The sequence below is a fragment of the Tetrao urogallus genome, assembly GCF_951394365.1.
Source record: "Tetrao urogallus genome assembly, chromosome: 13".
NCBI classification, from domain to species: domain Eukaryota; kingdom Metazoa; phylum Chordata; class Aves; order Galliformes; family Phasianidae; genus Tetrao; species Tetrao urogallus.
In genome coordinates, this window is record NC_136826.1 from 18,958,249 (window position 1) to 18,977,730 (window position 19,482).

Consider the following 19,482-nt stretch of genomic DNA (forward strand, 5'->3'; position numbering starts at 1 on the left):
GCAAAACATTCCCGTGGCAGAATATTTAAAAATCTTGGGAAAGCAACTTAATTAGTGCCTACTTAGGCTTTACTTAACTGTCAGTGAGACTGAAGTCTTTGCTTAACAGTCTCTTTCAAAAAATGACAGCCTGATACATTGTGGTAATACCAACAAACATTATAGTAATAAAATCTATTAGCATAATTGTCATTAGCCAATTTCCTTGGAGAAAGATCAAGGGAGAGGTCAAGCAAATATAGGAAGGAAGGTAAGCAAGCATGTCTTATAATGAGATAGCAACTCTCCACCTGTGGGAACAGATATAAGGAATGATACACACAGACATGAGCAAAGCAAGAAGCTGATTGACAGTAGGAGATGGAAAATTATGTGGGCAAGGCCATTTCTGTCAGCTGGGCTACGAGAGCTGGAGGTGGGAGTGAAGGAAGAAAGTGGTGATACCTCACAAAGTTATTTTCACGCCTCAGAGCTCAGGTGCCCTGACTTCCAAGGTAAGCTGCTTTGTAGAACAAGAATGGAACTGTCTGTGGCCCCATCAGTTCTTGGCTCATCTGCTCAGTTCGCCCACAAAAACTGTCTGTCAGAGCGATTTTTTTTTTTTTTTGGGTAGCTCCTTCTCCATATTTAGTCCCTGACTCCACTCTTGAGCAATGCCTGTTGTTGAAAGTGAGGTTCTGCACCACTATTGGTAGTGAGGCAATCTGTTGGGTCCCCTTCTATATCAAGTTCACTTCACTTTGTAGTTTTCCAGCCTGCAGTGATTTGTGCTCAAACCCTGTACAGAAACGTGTATTTCTGAAAGCAGATCATGCCTGTCTTCCCCAACACTTTTTTTTTTCCTTTTTTTTTTTTTTTTCCTTTGTTTTTTAAATTATTATTATTTTCGGCAATGCTTTGGGCACAGAAAGAGGAAGCTCACGTGAGCATGAAGAGGGGTGGGTTCACGCTAACCAGGATGATGAACCTGAAGCGTGCCCCTCCTCCAACCCTCCCCTTTCCCCGTATGTTTCCACCTCGCTCTACTACACGGAGTTTCCCGGGAGGGCGCCGGGCTGGAAGCGCCGGCAGACACTGCCGGGTGGGGCTAATATTACTCCAGTACAGACCGGGCTGTTCCCCTGGGCGCCCACACCCGGGAAGGATGAGTAGGAGGAGATCGGGCATTCCTTCCAGTTTTGCATCCTGCCGGAACGGGACGGGCGTTTGTTCTGCCCGCGTTTCCCCCCATCGGACGAGACCGGAGCGCAGCAGCCGTCCCACACCGGGTTGGGGGGTGCCGCCGCCTGGCCCCTCCTCTCCCCTCCCCGTCTCCCTCCCGGCCCGCCCCGCCAATGCCCAGCGGAGCCCGTACCGGGCGGAGCTGCCCCGTTCGCAGCGCCGCGCGGCCCCGGTGCTCCGCGTCCGCTCGCCGCCGCCGTGCACCATGCGGGGCGCCGAGCCCCGGCCGCGGGTATGACTGGACCGCAGCGCTCCGAGCTGCGCCGCGGGCTCCGCGCGGAGCCAGGCAAGTACCGCAGCGCTGCCCTCGCCGCCACGGTCCCGGCGGTGTCCCCTGCCGGCTCTCCTGGGGCGGCCGCTCCGCGCGGAGCAGGGGTTTCGTTCCGGCTCCCGCGCAGACGTGGCCGCGTTTCAGGGGCAGATCTCCTCGTAATGCTGCCCGTGTGTCGGGAGATCTCCAAGCCCTTCCTCAGACGTGGCTGCGTTTCAGGGGCGGTGTTCCTCGAGCGGCGGGGGAGTTCAGAGCCGGACGAGGAGGTGCCGGGCTGGATGAGTGCTGTGGGGGAACAGCCGCCGGCCCGGCTGCTGGAGGGACGGGGGAGATGGGAGACCTCACGGGATAGGTATGCCTGTATGCCTGGAGTAGGGGATCCGCCCGGCTTTGGAGTGGGTCAGGAATGAAATACTTGGGGTTTCTGCAGTACGGAGTTTTGAGAGTGTTTTTCTCGAGACACGTTTGCACAGTGAGCTTTTTCAGAATGGTGGCAGAATCACAGTGCTTTTGCGTCTACGTGTTCTTCTAGGAGATCTGTAAAGTGCTCTCACTGCCTACATGTCAGGACATCATGATGGGCAAAACAGCCCTTTTGTTGCTGCCTTGTATTTTTAGACTCACCAACAGAAACTGCAGTGTTCTCTGGGGTGAAAAGCATGTGGCACTGGGAAAAAAGTAGAACACATTGGTGGGGGAGATGCTGAGCAGCAGTTTGGTGACTTTTTCTAAGGCAGTGGGGTGAGCAGTAGAATGTAGTTTTAGCATGAAATAATGGAAAATAAAGGAAAACTATAAACGTTACTCAAAATGCCAGTTTGAAATTCTCTAAAACAAAACAAAACCATCCAAAACACAGTAGTTAAATGGAACAATTTTCTTTGGAGGCTGTTTCCACTGGAGTAAATATGAAGTTCAATTAAAAAAAAACAAACAAAAAACAAAAAACAAAAAAACAAACAAAAAAAACCCTGCAGCTAGCTGTTATATTAATAGTGCCTGCCAAGGGCTGGTGGGTGCTTACAATCGGAGTCTTAGAAAGATCTTTACAATCTGGAGCAATATGTTATTGCATCTCTTGCTGCCCATTCTAGAGATGCTCGCAGCTTTTGCCTACAAGCCCTACCCAGAGCTGTTAGGACACAAATGTCTGTTTTTCTCATGTTTTTCCTGTCTTCTACCTTCAGAACATCCCTTAGCATTCCTTTTCCTAATAGGACCCTCGGCTGATGTGTTCTGTGTAACCAGAAGTGTTGCTGTGATGTGCCAGCATTACCTGCAGATTTGGAAAGCGAGGGCCACTCTTCGCCTCGCATCTCATCAGGCTGTGAGCTCACTCAGCTGGAGCAGCAGGGCTGCAGGCTCCTGCTTCGGCATAGTGCAGAGCTCTTATGTGAGCACACAGCGCTGCAGGCACTGCACCGCAGTTCTCCCAGGGCTTTCTCCAAAGACTTGATCATCAGTTTGTCCAGTATGGCTTTAAGCTAAAGTTAGCCACTGATATTTGATGGACTTTATATTAATGGCAGCGTTCTCTGCCATGAGTTAGTTGTCCCTCCTACTTGCTGAGACCTGGCACAATTCATGACCTGCTGCAGGGAAGCTTCTGGGTGTGCTCTGTGGGCCTCTGAGCTGGTGTTCTCCAGGATACAGTTAAAGAGGGACATTCCCTTTGTGGAATAAGGAAGAAAGTAGTCAGGAGGCTGCACAGATGTTTTAACCCCTCTCATCCCAGAGAGGTTTGTAATGAAACAATTTTCTCCAAAATCTCATTGCTCATACAGTTTGATTGGAAGCCTATTTATTTAATCATAATTATTAATAATAATAATAATCATTTTATTTAATCAAAAACATCACCCTCTAGTGATGTTTTAAAATTTAATATATGTTTCTTTCAAGAGGAAAGCAACTATTAAAGTCTATAGGACAAAAAAAAAAAAAAAAAAAAAAAAGCTTAGATTTCTTTAGAGTCTACCGCTTCAAACACAGTAGCACACCATGAGTGAGCTCACAGCCTCCTTTGGGATGGACAGTGCTTCACTGCCTGTCTGGCAGCACCTGCAGGTGACATCCTGTATCCTTGGCTGGAAGTGATTGCAGAAGTCATCTCAAGGAGTTACAAACCTATGGTCCACACCCAATCTGCGTGGTCATTTTCTCAATAAAACATGGAAATCCAGCCTTGCCAGCTCCCTACCCACCATATGCTTATAATCATTGACCTGGCTTCTGCTTAGGATATTCTTTGACTTGTCAAGGAAAGTGTCTTTGTAAAGATCACTTATGCCTTGTATGGCATATAGAAAGTCTGCTTAATAGCACCGTCTCCATTTCAGACAGAGAATGGCACTGCAGCACTCTGTGATTTTAAAACAAACAAAACCCCCACACTTTGATTCTTCTTTCTGGTGTTTTCTCCTGAGGGGTGTTAGAGCTGTGGGAGGAAGGACTGGCACAGGGAAGGGTATGCATGGGCACAAGAAGTCAACCCCTCTTTTTCTGTTCTCTGCAGTGCTGCCCCTTCTCACATTCCCTTGAGAGCAAATGGTAGGGAGGATAATGATGTGGAAGTTTGCAAAACCTGATGCTCACAGTGAGCCCTGCTGAAAACAGGTAGGGCAGAGTCCAGCATGCGAGGGAGAAACTGAAGCAAAACAGGATGTTTTTTGTAATTTAAAATGTATTTTTCTTAATTCCTGTTGAAAAACCTGGTTTGGTTTGGATTTGATGTTGCCTGCAGCATTAATTGGGAAATTTATGAGCAAAAGAGTTTTGTGTATGTGTATGTGCTTGCATAAGGAAAGCAAAGAAGGAGGCTCAGGACAATTTTCCAAATGAAAAAGTAAAGATGCCAATAGGAACTGACAATGATGCCAGTAGAAACTTATCTGTTCTGGTTTCCTCAAAATAAATACATATGTAATCTGATGGAATCTATGAAGACCCATGAAAATGCACAGGACTGGAGATGTGTGTTTACATATAAATTTATGTTCAACCCAAGTGATGGGAGCGAGGTATAAGGGGCAGATTATAAAGCCTTTGGGGTCTTCTGTGCACTGTTGTGTGGTCTTCTTTCAGCTGATACTGATGTCACGCTTGTTCCTGTAGAGGTTAAGGCAGAAGTAAAAAAAAAAAAAAAAAAAAAAACACTGGGAAAAATGAAGGCAAGGAATAATGTATGAATCAGGAAAATTGTCTTTAAATAGAACAGTTCTCAGAGTTTTCCACTGCCAGCTCCTTTGGACTGTGCCAGAAACAGAGGCATGGAGAGTAGCATCTCAGAGAAGCCCACGGCTGCTCTCACTCCTCATTGCCAGTGGATGCAACCTCTGCATCCCTGTGGGTCCTTTGCCCTTTTACAAATCCAAACCTCTGCAAAGCACTGGCATTGATGGTTGACTTCAGTGGAAGGCAGGTGTTTCCTGTCTAATCACGTCCTCTCATTGGCTCACTTATGACTTTCTGCAGTAGCTTGCAGGAGTTGCTCCCATGAGATAATTAGGACAGCTTAATTTAAGGGGCTTAAATGGGAGAAGTTCCATTCTGCTGCTTTTCTGTTTCCATCTCTTCTGCTGCTCATAACTGGAATATGGTTTTTAAGGTTTCATAGCTTAACTTGCATTGGTTCATAGCAAGGCATTTTGCTGTAAGAATGTGCACGTTTTCTTGTTAACCTCACTTGGCAAACCACCCTCTGAATTCCAGGTGATTTGATCTCTGAGCTCTTTGTGATTAGTTTCTCTTCCCTTTCTCAGTCTGCTGGCATCTTTTCAAGCTGTTTTCAGGCTCCTCCTTCACACCTTCATTTTTACATGGGCTCAGCCAGCATGATGCTCTCCAGCCTGCCTTGCCTAACTGCTCAGCAATGTCTCTCTTGGCCTTTTTCAGTGTTCCACTCCTAACATTTTCCTGCAACTCCAACAACTGGCAAAGACGTGCAATTTTTGGACCCGAAGTCCACTTTTTTTTGCCCACCTCGTGTAACTTTAGACTTGCAGATCCACTGAAATTCATGGTGTTTGGAGCCTCACTGTCATCAACTGCAAAATTCTGTAGGATTAAATCCTACAATTCAGGAAAAAGCTAAGATGAGTTTTGAGGAGGGATTCAACGTTGGATGTTACTAATAAGTGTGTTAGCTGTCTTGTTCTCGTCAAGCAGATGGGCAAGCAAGAGAAAGGGGAAACTGCCTTTCATGGTATGTGTACTAGAAGAGGTGCTGTTGATTAATCCATCTTTCAGCCAGCCAGCTCTGAAAATGCCATTTAACAGCCCTGTGTCTGTGGAGCACTAACGGGATGCTTAGAAGTCATAAAGGGATTAATGTTCAGCCCTAATGAAATCCAGATGCACAGATCTGCCTCTTTTCAAGCTCTTTTCTGTGGCCAAGCTGCAAATAAATTTATTTAATCAAGGTAAATACATGAGAAGCACCAGCCCTGCATTGTGCAGTAGGTACTTAAACTCACAGGCACCAAAGACTACTGGCAGTCCCTGTCAAAGAGGAGTGGGTTTCCCACTGATGCTCTGCTTGTAACAGAATTGATCGTTCTGTTTGATCATAAGGTAGGAAAGTGGGACCTTTCTTGGGAGGCACAGTTCATGCATGTTTTTGCATTCAGACTGAGGGAAGCTGCCTTGGACGTAAGCCTGCTTCTATTCCTAAAGAAAGGCCAAGGCAGGTATACTGGCAAGGAGCATCTGGTCACTCTATCAGGGATGTGTTGGAGGTCCACTAAGAGCCTGGAAGCTGGCACTGATTGTGCATCTTGTGCAATGGCAGGAAGAGGGAGAAGTGAGAATTCATGCCACAGCATTCAAGATGTGTTCAGTGGACTCGAAGCATTACTGTACTATTAGTAGTTAAAATTTTCTCTTCCTTGCGCAATTTTTAGCTTCCTATATCACAAGCTGAGTGTGGGTACTGTGCACTTCAGGTGCTGGTAGGTCATCTGGGCCCTAAGAAGGGCCGATCCTGTGTACTTGAGCTCAGCAGCCCTGCTTTGGAGAGACTGAAGTAGTTCTGTAACTGGGAATACCCAGGCAGTCCTGTTTCTTTTTATGGTAACAGGAGGAATTTTGAACTAGGTGAGGGGAAGAAAGGGGGGTATTTTGAAGGCATGGGGAAATGTAGTACATTCTTCTGTTTCTCACATTTGACTGCTCCGTGAGTTTTTCTTTTTGCCAAATCACAACTCAGCAAACTATTTATTTGCATTAAAAAAGGAATCCTGATTCTTAATTTACTTTGGCCTCAGTGATGAATTCTTATACTGTGAAATTCAGTAAGCTTCCTCCCAGTGTTATATATACATCCTACTTTAAAATAGAAGCTTCTGCTTCAGAGAACCAGCTTGCGTCAAATGTTTTAAAGCACTTTTTAAAAGTATGCACTCACTGATTTACAACTTAGGTCTTACCAGCACTCACCCTGTAATTGTTTGTTGCTATATTCATAATCAGAGTATACCATGGCCCAATGCTGGAGATCATATATATGTGTGTGTAGAGTTATGCAGAGGTTTTCTTAAGTCCTGTAGAGACAAGAAGGCATTTTGTGAGAAGTTCCAGGAGTCGCTTCATTCTGGAAGACCTCTGATACTCTCCATGAGGCATCATTCTCCCTGTGCTTTTGAGGACATCCTCTTTCTTTGCCATTGCTGCCAGTTGTGCAATCCTGAGGAAGGGAGGCCCTGCAGGCACAAATAGTCCATGGCAGCAGAGGAAAAATGAGACGGAACAGATGAGTGTGAGTCAAACTAGTCCCCAGTCACCCCCGGGTGGAAAACCTACTCAGCCTTTGGCAGTTGAGAATTGTTTCTCCTCATCACCCTTATATGGGACATTTTAAAATAAACCATTAGGGCTTCATTTCTTGGAAGGAAAAGGAAATGTTTCAAAGCGTGTCCTTGCAAACTGATTTAGCACCATCCATCAGGTTCTGCATATTTTAAGAAATGTCTGGGTTTGGTTGGAGCTGCTTTTTGCATCGAGGGAGAGAGAAGCAATTAGTAAAATAGCATGTGAAGGTTACTTGTGCAAAACAGTTCAGATAAATGTTTACACACAATTTTCTTAGCTCTGCGTTCACATTAAACTCTGCTCCATCTCTGTGCTGCAGCCACACAACGTTATTTTACATTTTGTTCTCCGATTAATTAGGCTAACTATGGATCTAAAGTAGATCAAAGGGTTAAAGTGGTGACGGGAGAGTTAAAGATTCTCCCTAGCATTTGCAAGGAAATGTTAACACCAAATGTCTTTGCTGGCAAGATTCACCCCAAAGAAACAGCTGTGCTTTTTTTCCTGTCTTCTGGGTCCTGAATTTTCACACTGTTTAGGGTGAAGTAATGTAACAATTGAAGTACAGACGGACAGGCAGACGTGTCCTTACCTGACATGCAGCAATATGGAAAAAATAGGCAGGAAGGACCAGAACAGAGCTGCATTAGCCAGAAAACATAAGGGACTGCCAGAAACTCAGGCCAGGGGAGGCACAGGGCAGTTAGCATAGTGTTAATTGGGCTGTGTGTGCTCCAAGAGCTGCTCCTTTTTAGAAGAAGTGAATTGTTTGTGTTATGGAAAAACTTCTTGTAGCTCCAGTGGCAGCGCGTGAGCCTGCCTCATCAGTCAGGTAGAGGAAAACAAATTTTAACATACTGGGAATTTCTAATACTATTCCATGAGATTTCATCTGCTTAAATTCTGTCTGCTCACAGACGCTGGTCTGTGCTTTTGGATAAACTCTTGGCAGGAGCTGTGTCTGCCTTTTCTTTGCAGTGAAAATGTCATAATAACAATCTGTGATCTGAGGAGAAAGGAAATCTAGCTTAGATCTCTCCCAGAAGGAGGACCGAGCTTCCAAGTCTATCTCTGCCACTTTGTTTCTATGCCACCCTTTGCATGTTACTTACACCTTCACTCTGAGTCTCATTGCCTCCATTTCTCGAGCTGCCTCTTTGAAGCCAAAGTAGCCACATATGGAGGGAGAGTAAGGAAGGGCCTGGCTGAGTAAAAACTGTAGTGTTTTAGAACCCACCAGCTAAGAAGAGTTATGGTGAAACACAGTTATATAGAGGGAAAAGCAGTGGCAGCCAACTGTTCTGAAAGCTCTCGCTTGGCCAGACGTAGCAGTGGGTCTTCCTTCAGACATGCAGGGTTTGCTTCTCTTCCCCTGTTCACATGCCTGGAACGTCTCTAGAACAACTGCAGAGGCCTCATGCACTGCAGGGATACCCACGTGGCATCCGTATGGGAAATGGGATGGGATGTCTCATCACTTGGAGGAGCTGCTGAAAACAGAAGGACGCAACATTCTCGTGAGTGCAGTGCATGAAAAGGTGGAAAAACTGCAGCGGCAGGGAGTGTTGGCAGTGCAGGATGGCTGTTAGCCCAAGGCTTCATTTTCCTTTCCTCTCTGCTTGGTGAATCATGCCGGGGGGCTACTGTGCTGCATGATGTTCCTCCTGGTCTCACAAAGACCTGAGGATCACAGGGAGATTACTTTTATAGTGTTATTAATCAAGTACTTTTCCCCACGCTAATTTTAAATGCAAATCAGCATAACAAAATGACAAGCCTGGTTATTTTCAATTCTTGTAACCTAATGCCAGATTTCCCTTTCACAGAACAATCTTTTCTTCTCCATCTGTCTCTAAGTTGGTTTTCAAAATTGGAACGCAACTGCAGTGTTATACAGACACTTCATAAAAGCGTCCTACAGTCACATAAACAAGAGACAGAACAGAAGGCAGAAGTGGGTGGAAGAGCAGCAGCAATTTTTTTCATATGAATCTAATCCACGCCATCAGTTAATTGCTTCTGTACTCTTAAATGGCTTCTAAGTTATTTTAATGTTACCTAAGAGCTAAATAACTGCGTGCTGTATTTATGCAGTAAGTTTTGCTTTTATGTGTGTTTACTGGGATCAGTTGATTAATAGCAGAGATCAGCTATCTGCCCTGACGCAACATAATAATACTGTGTATTCACAGGAAAAGGTTATTTCATGAGATCCATGCAAGAATGAGAATAATATTGGTGTTATTAGCTCTGAACAGACTGTGATGCTCCGAGTGATCAAAGACTTTGTGACCGATGTCATCTGTCCCTGGCAGTGTCTTCAACAGCATAAACCTACCTAACTGTCAACATGGAGTTTAGTCAGAGTCCACATTTATGAACAAATATGTATGTATTTTAAAAGTATATGATTCCCTTTAATCATCTTCAGTTTATGACTTTGAGAAAGTGAGCTAAGAGCCAGGTTTTCCATATTAAAAAGTAACAGAAAGTAAAAGCTCAGAGAGAAGCAAATTTCCTTGGAAGAGTAAGCTAGGTGCCTGCAGTCATACTAGTGACTTCTTGGAAGGGTTATAATCCTTTATCTCCATTTAGCAGCATGCGAAGGACTCAGGGTGAAACATCAGTATGCTGGAAGTAGGGATAGACCTTGTTGAGAAAGGCATTAGCAGAAATAAGTGCTTTAAACCAGTTTTAAATTGCCTAAGAAAAGCAAAGGTCATAATCCTGTAAACAAAGAAAGAATTACTTTCCCCTTTCTGATTGATCAGGGCTCACCAAATACTCCAGAGGAGAGGATCTGTAAGTAGAGATCCTTCCCTTGTGGTTGCCAACCCTTGAATGAGGTCTTGGGAACTTCCACCTGTGCTCCCAGGCCTGGCTGCTCCCCTTCACCAGTGGCTCAATCACGGCTTCAGGCTGTGACTTAATGTTCCCATACATATCTAAATTAACTCTCTCCCTATATTTGATCATATTGCCTTTAATGCCCTTGAACACAGGGAAGCCGGAACAACAAAGCTGGGCAAAATTCCATACAATGGTTTGTAATGAAATTCAGTTTCAGAATTTTTTTTTAAATCCTGCTTGTGATAGCAACATAGTCAGTGTTAATCAACCAGGTATGAAGGAACAGAAGGGACGATGGTTAAATTAAATTCAGAGCTCACTGGGCAGATGGACTTCTTTGCAACGGATATGTTGATGAGTGAGTGTCTTGGATCTAGAGTCACATATTAATTTTTAGACTATGTCCATCTCTAACAAGATTCAGTACAAGTAAAATCAGTGCTCAGTGCTTCCCTTGTCCAAGAAAGGGAGGGAATGGCTGTCATCCTTGCCTCAGCAAAGAGTGCATGGGGTGGACATTTGCTAACTGACAAATCTTTCCCTGGGAACGCCGATCCAGTGAAAACTAAAATTTCATGGAGGCACTGCTTTGGAAGAGCCTTGCAGTAAAATGGAGGGTTCTGAAAGAATTCTTCCTATCACAAAGGATCTTAAAGCTTTTTACCAGGCAAGTCTCTTTTGGAAAACATCCTTGCTTTGTGTCAGCTCATCCACCCCACCCCATGGTCTCTAGCACTGCAGAAATTTTGGACATAGGATCATAGCAGCACCAAGAGACCTCCAAGATCATCTAGTCCAACTATCTAGTTACACTAACATTTCCCCACTAACCTGTGTTCCTTAATACAACACCTAAATATTTCTTGAACACCAAATCTATATCTGTTGCGTCTTATCACACAGATGATCCTGCAACTGGGCAGTTGTGGGTTTGCACATGGCCAAGCCAACCATCACCTTGTCTGTCTATCTCCCACTCCTGATCTAGAAGTGGAATCTCACATCTGTGTCATCATAATGTACAGTCTTCCATAGCACCAGCAGCTTGTAAGCAAGAGAGATGTATTTTCCTATTACTTTTCACTGGCTGATGGAGATGAATCTGACCAGGTGACTTCTTGCTGCTGCTGGCAGAGTGAAGTGGTCTTAACAACTTGCACCATCTTCTGTGGTCACAGAAAATATATGACATTTTTGAAAACATGTCAATGCTTATGAAACAAATATTTCAATTTACGTTTTGCAGAAAAATTGAATTTTAAAAAACATTTTCATTTTCAAATATAAACTACACCAGATAGCAGCATTCCACTGTATAGCAGAAATGCTAAGTCAGCACCTGAAGCAATGATAGAGCACCTGGTGGGAAGGCAGGGCTAGCCCAGGGGAGCTCAGGTGCATGCAATGTACTGAGTGATGGAAAGGGTGGAGCGAGGATTCACCCCTTCCCAGCCTTCATGTAAGGGTTGGCAGTGGAGGTGAGGGTATCTTGCTGGCGATCCCTGCCTACTTGAGGCCTTCTACAGGTGAGCAGCTTTTTTTCCTTCGTTTCTGTGTTCACGACTGCTGTGTTTCGGCTCATTCTTGTTTACTGCAGCCGAAGACTTTGCCTCTCCACTGTTATTGCTATACTCTCCATGATATTATAGCTTTACACACCACCACAGACATTACAGACTTTGACCAACTATTGAGAAAGGGATGATCCAGTCTGTATTAAGTAGGTGTCGTTATTTTTCAGCCCTCTCCCACCTTAATTATCTGAAAAATAATATTCAAGTACAGAGGTCAGTGGGAGGGGGGAAATCTGCTTGTGCTTGCCAGTGGAATCGATACTGTAGACCTTACATGGGTTTGGAATGAGGGGCATTAGACTCACAGCTATTCCAGTGCCAAGAAATACGCAGCTAAAATTGGCAACTCAGAGATGTGTAATACACAAACAGGGTCTGGAGTGTTGCAAGTGTTCAAGCGCTTTCAAGTATGTTGGGTAAACGACTATCTGTTTCCATGGTTAAAAGAAAAAAAAAAGCAGAGATTCTGCTGTGTCCCTCCAAGGATTCTCTAATTCAAGTGCCTGGTTAATGTGAGCAGAGCTGACTTCCAGCAAAAACGCTCCCTGGCTCTGGTGCTGTGGGGCACAGCAAAGTGTTCTCCTCATCTGAAAACAATACTCTGTGGAAATGGTGTGCAATGCTGTCTGGCACCCTGGAGATCTCCACACTGAGGATCACCAGCAGCTGCCTGCAAGAAGCAATGTTCTGGGGGGCAAAGACGCTGTGGCTGCTCCAGAGAGCTCCTGTGTGGGACAAAGTCCTCGTGTTGTTTTGTCCATGCAGCAAGAGGGGAGGCAGGCACTGGAGCTTCCTGTCCCATACAGAGTAAGGGAGCAAAAGGTGGATCTGGCTGGTGCAATGCTGTGCTTCAGATTTGTTTCAGGAGTGGCCTGAAGTATTTATGTGCCTATTAGTAAATAATTGGCACACTGTATAGTTAAAGGAAAAGGTAAGCTCATTTTCTCCTACTGTGGGACTTGTGAAAGTTTTTACATTGTGTTTCAAATTATTTCTCCTCACGTGAAGGCAGAGGATGTCACCTCAGTTCCCTTTCTTCATATGTTGGTTTGAAATTTTTTTATATTAAAAATACATCGATCTGATTCCCTGTTTGTGACTTGGGCTTACCAGCTGGTGTCAGCATGTTTGCTTTTCTGTTGCTGTAGTCACATTTTTGGTGTGTGAACTGGTCATCTCTCTGCTGTTTTTGTTGTTTTCTTACATGGCACTGAAAGAACCTGGATTGCTAGGAGGCTTTTCTTGTCTAATAGTTTCTTGAAGAAATGTTGTTTACATTGGATAGGCCTTGCTGAACAAAAATTGCTTGAAATGGAATACGTAGCTATGCTCTCCCCAGCAGAAGAAGAAAAGCGAGCAACAATTTTACCATATGTGGCTACTGAAATGAAAGGCAGAGCAGGTTATTACTTCTCTGCTCTTCCTCTGGAGAAAGGCAATGAAAAGGTTTTTTGGAGGGCAATGCTGGCAACATTCAGATATCATTAGGAATGGTTTCAGATTGTCAAAAGAAGAAATCCGCATGGACTTTATCACCTGTGTAGTAACTCCTGACTCTGATATATCCTGTGAAACTTATTCTGGGGAAAATGCCTTCCTACATTTCACTCATATCATGTATTTACTTGGTACCCCTTACCTCTTTACGCTGCGGAGAAGATTAGTAGGTGGCCAAAATGATTGCTTTATGTACAGTGAGGTCAGTAGGTGCGTATGATCCTTTGTAACAGAAGATTGTGTCACTTGCATGGTTACATTACAACACTGTTGAAGATGTTACAACGATGCCCCTGGCCCAAGGAGGCATTACGTCTCCCTGCAGGCCCACTTTATTTATTCAAGTGACCTTTGCAGCTGACAGCTACTCGGGTGTTTCCACGAGAAACCACACCCTAAGATATTGCCTGACTGACTCTTTGCTGTGTTGTGTTTTGTAGGAACATTTCATCCTATTAAGGCGCCTAGGAAAGACAACTTCCTTTTCAGTACGGACTTTTTTTTTTTTTTTTTTTTTTTTTTTTTTTTTTTAGAAAACAAATGTTTTTGAGTCGATGTTATTTTTATTTAGTTCTCTCTGTGAAACTTCCAAAGAAAGAACTTTGTTTGGCAGGGTCATACTGGGAAATGAGGGAGGAACTAATGTCCCCCTGTCTACTTATATACTCATGCACAAATAAATTACTTGGAGAGCATTGCTGATGTTGCAAAGCTGAGCATTCATATGTTAGGAAGTGACCTAATTAAGTTGCTCTTGTAACCCAAAGTTGGAGTGGGGTACACGACCATACACTATTTTTCACGAGTCCATCTGTGTTTTGGAAAGCTCAGACAGACCAAGTCAGGCATTAATCAGCAGTCTGTGTTGTAGAAAGCTCTTGCCTGTGGAATTCTTTGTCACAGAAGTCAAGAAGTATCTTATAAATGGAGTGGGGCATGAATAAGCGCGCACCTTCTCTGGCAGCTGTACTCCACCTGTGCCACAGATTTCCATTCTGAACTATAGTGAATAAATTCTACTGATTTTTGAAGTGATCACTTGTGACTGGCTCTTAATTTTTGAGATTCCTCACATTAACACTAGGGAACAGATTTATAGATGTGCTGAGCCCTTGTGGCTGTAGCAAATAATGAGCAGGGAGTGTGCTTCTAACGTGCTGAACGCTGGGCACCCAACTGCACTGCAGGCATTTTGGTCTCAGCCTTTCCATCAGTGGGATGGGAGTAATACCTTCCTCTAACATTGCAAGAATGATATGCTAATGTAGTTAATGTAGGGTAGTACACTCTAATAGTGTAAAGTACTCGGAGATAGTACTACTGCAGTAACTATTTCTGCATTCAGCACAGTTTGAAAAATATGTAATTAATGAACAGGTTTTCTCCATAGGGTATCTCTTCAATCAGCAATCCAGTATTTGTCTCCCAGGCTAAAATCTGGCATCTTTCTCCAGGAAAAAAAAAAAAAAAAAAAAAAAAAAAAGACAAAAAGCAAAAAAAAAAAGCTGTTTGACGAGTAAAATGAGACCTCTGGCCTTTATATGTATGTGTGACTTTTCATGGTAACCGTCCATGTCAACAAGTCTCATCTTTACTATCTCCTTGCTGTGACAGAGGACTGTGGATAGTGCTTTTGAGAAAAATACAAGTATCTTGAGGTTACAAGGAGAGGGTCACATTAACAGTCCAATTGCTGAATCTGTATATCATGGAAAGTGAAGAAATGAGGAAGTCTACTAAGTAATGTCATCCATTCCTTCAGCCCATAAAATATGGCTCCCCATAGCATTAAATGCTCTCCATAGCTTTGTTCAGTCCAGTTTTAAATGAGATTTCTGTTTCTTCCCACAGTCTGCTAGGTATGAGCGTTAGGTTTTCCTGATCCTCAGCCCACACTTTTTTTCTTTGCCTAATTTCATGTCATTGAAATACTTTGAATGTTGGCTGTGCAAACTAGAAGTGTTTCAAGTTAGGAAAGTTTGAAATGTCCCACATGTATATGAGAGCTGACGAGTTCTTTAGTAAGGAAGCAAAGTGTTTTCAGATCATGGCTTGCAATATTAGGGTTTGATAAGAGTTAGCTAGAAAAATGAGTGCAGTCATAGAGTGCAGTGAGCAGATCTGCTTCCAAGGTGGCTAAACTAACTGCAACTTATTTTTCTCTCGCAGAAGATGAAGCCCATCGTCCAAAGAAGGCGATCTACACCTTCTGCCATTACGAAAGCTCTTGGCAAGTCAAAACACCATTCCAGGTAGGGAAAATACCTCTTTGACTCCTTTTTCTACTCTTCTGCCTAGGCAGGCTGAAATCAAGCTGTTTATCAAATTCATTCAGCTGTGTCAAGGACAACTTGTTTATGGATAGATCTGAAAAATCTTTGTGTATGTGCACATGTCTTCTACACTAGCAAACAGCGGAAAAAGCCATTATTCCCCACTCTCTTGCTGGACTGCAAGAGAGCCAAGCTTCCTGTGCCATTCTGGCTGAGCTCAGCAAGGTATTTAGCTGCCAAATGCATCGCTGTGTAGTCTGCGTCTAACCCGCAGCAGGCAGTGTATGAGAAGTTGAACAGAGGTGCCCTAAGAAATTAAACAACTGATGTCACAGACGAGCAGAAGGTGCCCAGTGCAGAGCAGTACGTGAGGGCCTTCCTTGTCTAGTGGTGCATGGCTGTGGGTGAGAAACACAACTGAGAAGTGTTGGAAGGAGAACTTCAGTGTAGAGATGTCCCGCGTGGGCCTGACTATGTTCTGTGAACTTACGCTGATTTGGCAAAGAGCACAGTTGTACTAATCCCCTCAGCCCAGACTGCAGTGAGAGTCTGTGGTCTGGTTTAAATTAATGGGGGAAAGAACTGTAAATGGTCCATTACTGAGCAGGTCTGGAAGGAGTTGCTCCAGAGAGAGGAAGGCTGCACCAGCCTTGTCAGGAAAGCAGGCAGTCGTGGGGAGTCTTCTGGGCAGGTGGTATGGGAAGACAATGTCTCAGGGAGGCACAACAGGACACATGCTGCCATGGTGCTTGCTGTCTTGTGTATCAGTACTGGCACATCCATCTTGTGAGCATCCTGTCAGACTGTTTTCAGCAGTGTGTGGAGACAGGACAAGGGGAAACGGCCAGAAACTGGAGTATAGGAACTACAAATGTGCACAAGAACTTCTGTACGATGAGGTGACGGAGCACTGGAACAGGCTGCCCAGGGAGGTTGTGGAGCCTCCTTCTCTGGAGATATTCAAGACCTGCCTGGACACCTACTTGTGCGACCTGCTGTAGCGAACCTGCTTTGGCAGGGGGTTGGACTCGATGATGTCTGGAGGTCCCTTCCAACCCCTATGATTCTGTGATTCTGTCATTCTGCCATGTGCATTCCTGCTCAGCCATCATCTGGGGACTCCACAGGAGAACTTGCTGTCCCCTGCTCTGCAAGCTGGACTGCCATTGGAAGGGCTGGATTTAAAATTAGGCTGTGTTGATTCACCTGGGAGTGGGAGGGAACTGGGAGCTGCATTTGGGAGGAAGCTGAGTATCTCTTTCACATACACGCTTGCCTGCAGACAAGGTGCACATTTTTGTCTTTGTAGACAGGAGGATCTTTATTTCCTTCTATCTCCATAAAAATCTAGGACAATTTCTGAGAGGTTAACAAGTTCAGATGTGCTCATATATCTGATCCTATATCTGAGTCTATTAATAAGACTCAGCAAATGACTATTGACTGTTTGTTGAGCACAATCCCACTTGTAGAGTGAAGGTAGACCCAGAATTGTGTGGGACTTGTTTTATTGCCAACGCTGCCAACAACAACCAGGGAGCAGAGCACAGCTTGGCAGGACTGTACCCCCTGGGCGTGCTCTGGAAAGTGCTGAGATGTGAGCAAGGAGATAAATACATTGTGGAGTTTTTTCCACCTATGGAGAGCATAGAAAAAGGTTCTGGTTCAATCTCAATAACTGCTTGCTGACTGCAATCAACATGCGTCAACTACTGTTGTGTTGTTGGGATGTTTGGGGTTTTTTGGGAGGGGGGGGAGGGAAATGGTCAGTATCTAAATCAATTGCAGAAGAAATGAAGTGTTGGGTTACAGCCGTGTAAACCAGAATCAGATGGCTGGAAATAGCTGAATGCATGCAGTTCATTTTCTTTGTGCTACAGCCCTTGCACTGACAAACAGTTAAGTACAGATGGGAAACATGGACTGAAATGAAAAAGGAAGTCTCCATTCACATTCCCTCCCCATGCCTGGCTGAGCAGTGCTGAGAGCCAGGGACCGCCTTGGGTTTTCCTTGTTGACTTCCAGTCACAGCTCACATGCATGTGCAGGAAATAAGTTTTTTGCGTGAGAAATGACTCAAAAAGAATATGCGAACAGCTTGACCGATCCAGATTCGGTATAGACACTTACGCAGTTTTCAATCTGTTTGAGGCTGGTAAAATTAATTGGGCAGAGGCAGACAAATGCAGTTCATAACTGAAAGAATTGGGGGCAGTGATGGGAGAAGCAGTGAGCTAATGCTTTGTTTCAAAATGGTCACCAGTTCAATTGCAAAACCTTGTGAGAAAAGCTGCTGATAAAGTAATATGATATATATATATTTTTTCCTTCCAGGGAAACTACACTCTCTTCTTCCCATTCAGACAATGGGCTGCCAAGTGGGATCTTTAGCAACCCAGGTTCCACATTCATCCTGGATGAGCGAGTACAGCTAACCGTGGGCTTGCAGACTCGGGAGAGACATTTGATCTTGTTCAGTGATATGCTGATCATCGCCAAGTCCAAGTAAGAGAAATCTGCACTTGCTCATTCTCGCTGGTGCGTGCTGTTGAAGCTGAGCCCTGCGCTATTTTTGGAGTAGGCATCAAAATATCTCTTCTTTACAAATATGGATCTAAAACGTTGCATCCCCTCCTTTCACATTGAGAAATTCCTCCTACTATTAATCTTTCACTCCATTTTCCTGGAGGAGAAGGCTGTCTAATTGTTTCTGCCCTTTTCTTCTGTGGGATTTCTTGGAGAAATTGCGTAAGAACAGGGTAGTAAGAGAGTAGTAAGCACAGAAATTTGATTCTTGATCTCACTGTTTCTGTCAGTTTCACGTAATGTATATGTGAAGAACTTGGGTGACTTCAAACATTAGAAAGACAGGATAGGTTATAATTAGCTCAAATCATCACCTGCCTGTAGCTCTAATGAATCATATTGCCCCAAACCATAGCTGTCAGACTGGAGCCACCAACCACAAAACTCACTTGCAAAATTTTCTTGCGGTGCCTCCACACACCCAGACATTTGGGTTTGTCTGGGTATCAGACAATTTCAATCCTTCAATGTTTTGGAGGTTTGTTAATGTTGTTGCTGGTTGTAAGGCGGCGTGGCCAAACACTGAGGGTCTAGATATTAGAATATGAGAAAGTCATAATTTGAATTGCAGGTCTTCCTCCAGCCTGAAGTTCAAAAAGCAAGTGCATCTGAGTGAAGTTTGGACTGGCACCTGTCTCAGTGAAGTAACAGAGAAGAAGATGAGTCCTGAGAATTCATTTGTTATCGGCTGGCCTACCATCAACTATGTCGTCACCTTCAGGTATTCCATCAGACCCCTCTTTTCAACCAGGCAGCTGCCCAAGTTTTCTGTGTATTAAGTGAAACAATAATTGAGAGTGCAGAGCCCTGAACTCTACCACAAAAACCTCCATCCCCAGTGAGTGAAGGATTCATATTAGACAGTGTGGTAGTAATTTAAATATTGGACAACAGCTGTCTTAAGAAAGTATCTGCAGGCTGGTCTCTGAGAGCCTTTTAAACTAGAGAACCAAGCCTTGGAATTGTTGTTATAACAAGGATTGGCCCCATTGTAGAATACACTGGAGTGCTACATCCAGATCAGCCATAGCAAACAAGGTTGTGCCATCGTGTATCCTACAAGCATGTTGTTTCAGTACCAACCAGCAGCCATTTCTGAAGGAGATCCTAGTTTAAGATTTTTTTTTCATTATGAAGGATAGTTTAGTTACATTACTGAAAAATTATAGGTGGCCTCTTGCCAGGATTAAATTCCTTTACTACTAGTGTAGAGCAGGCTGGAACACAGCCAGATCATGTCCAAGTGCCATGTCAAAGACACCTGAACTCATAAGGCTTGCTGAAAGGCAGGTGACTTTTTATTAGCCTGAGCTCGGTCTAGGCTGGCAAAATTATGTCTAGAACTGGTATATCCACACTGAGCTCAGGTTGCTGCTAGTTCAGGCTTCTCTGCATCACACTC

The 19,482-nt window shown here is 44.2% G+C and overlaps 1 protein-coding gene across 1 annotated transcript in view; it reads left to right on the forward strand.

Moving 5' to 3' along the window:
* Positions 1 to 1,691: 1,691 nt before the first annotated feature.
* Positions 1,692 to 19,482, forward strand: part of LOC306951572 (rho GTPase-activating protein 20-like) — a gene marked incomplete at its 3' end in the record, with an annotated part of 28,669 nt that continues 10,878 nt past the window's right edge. The window contains exons 1-4 of the mRNA XM_079542099.1: positions 1,692 to 1,758; positions 15,391 to 15,473; positions 17,829 to 17,999; positions 18,652 to 18,801. Coding sequence (XP_079398225.1) covers positions 15,394 to 15,473; positions 17,829 to 17,999; positions 18,652 to 18,801 — 401 coding nt within the window. The 5' untranslated portion in view covers positions 1,692 to 1,758; positions 15,391 to 15,393. The remainder of the gene's footprint in view (positions 1,759 to 15,390; positions 15,474 to 17,828; positions 18,000 to 18,651; positions 18,802 to 19,482) is intronic.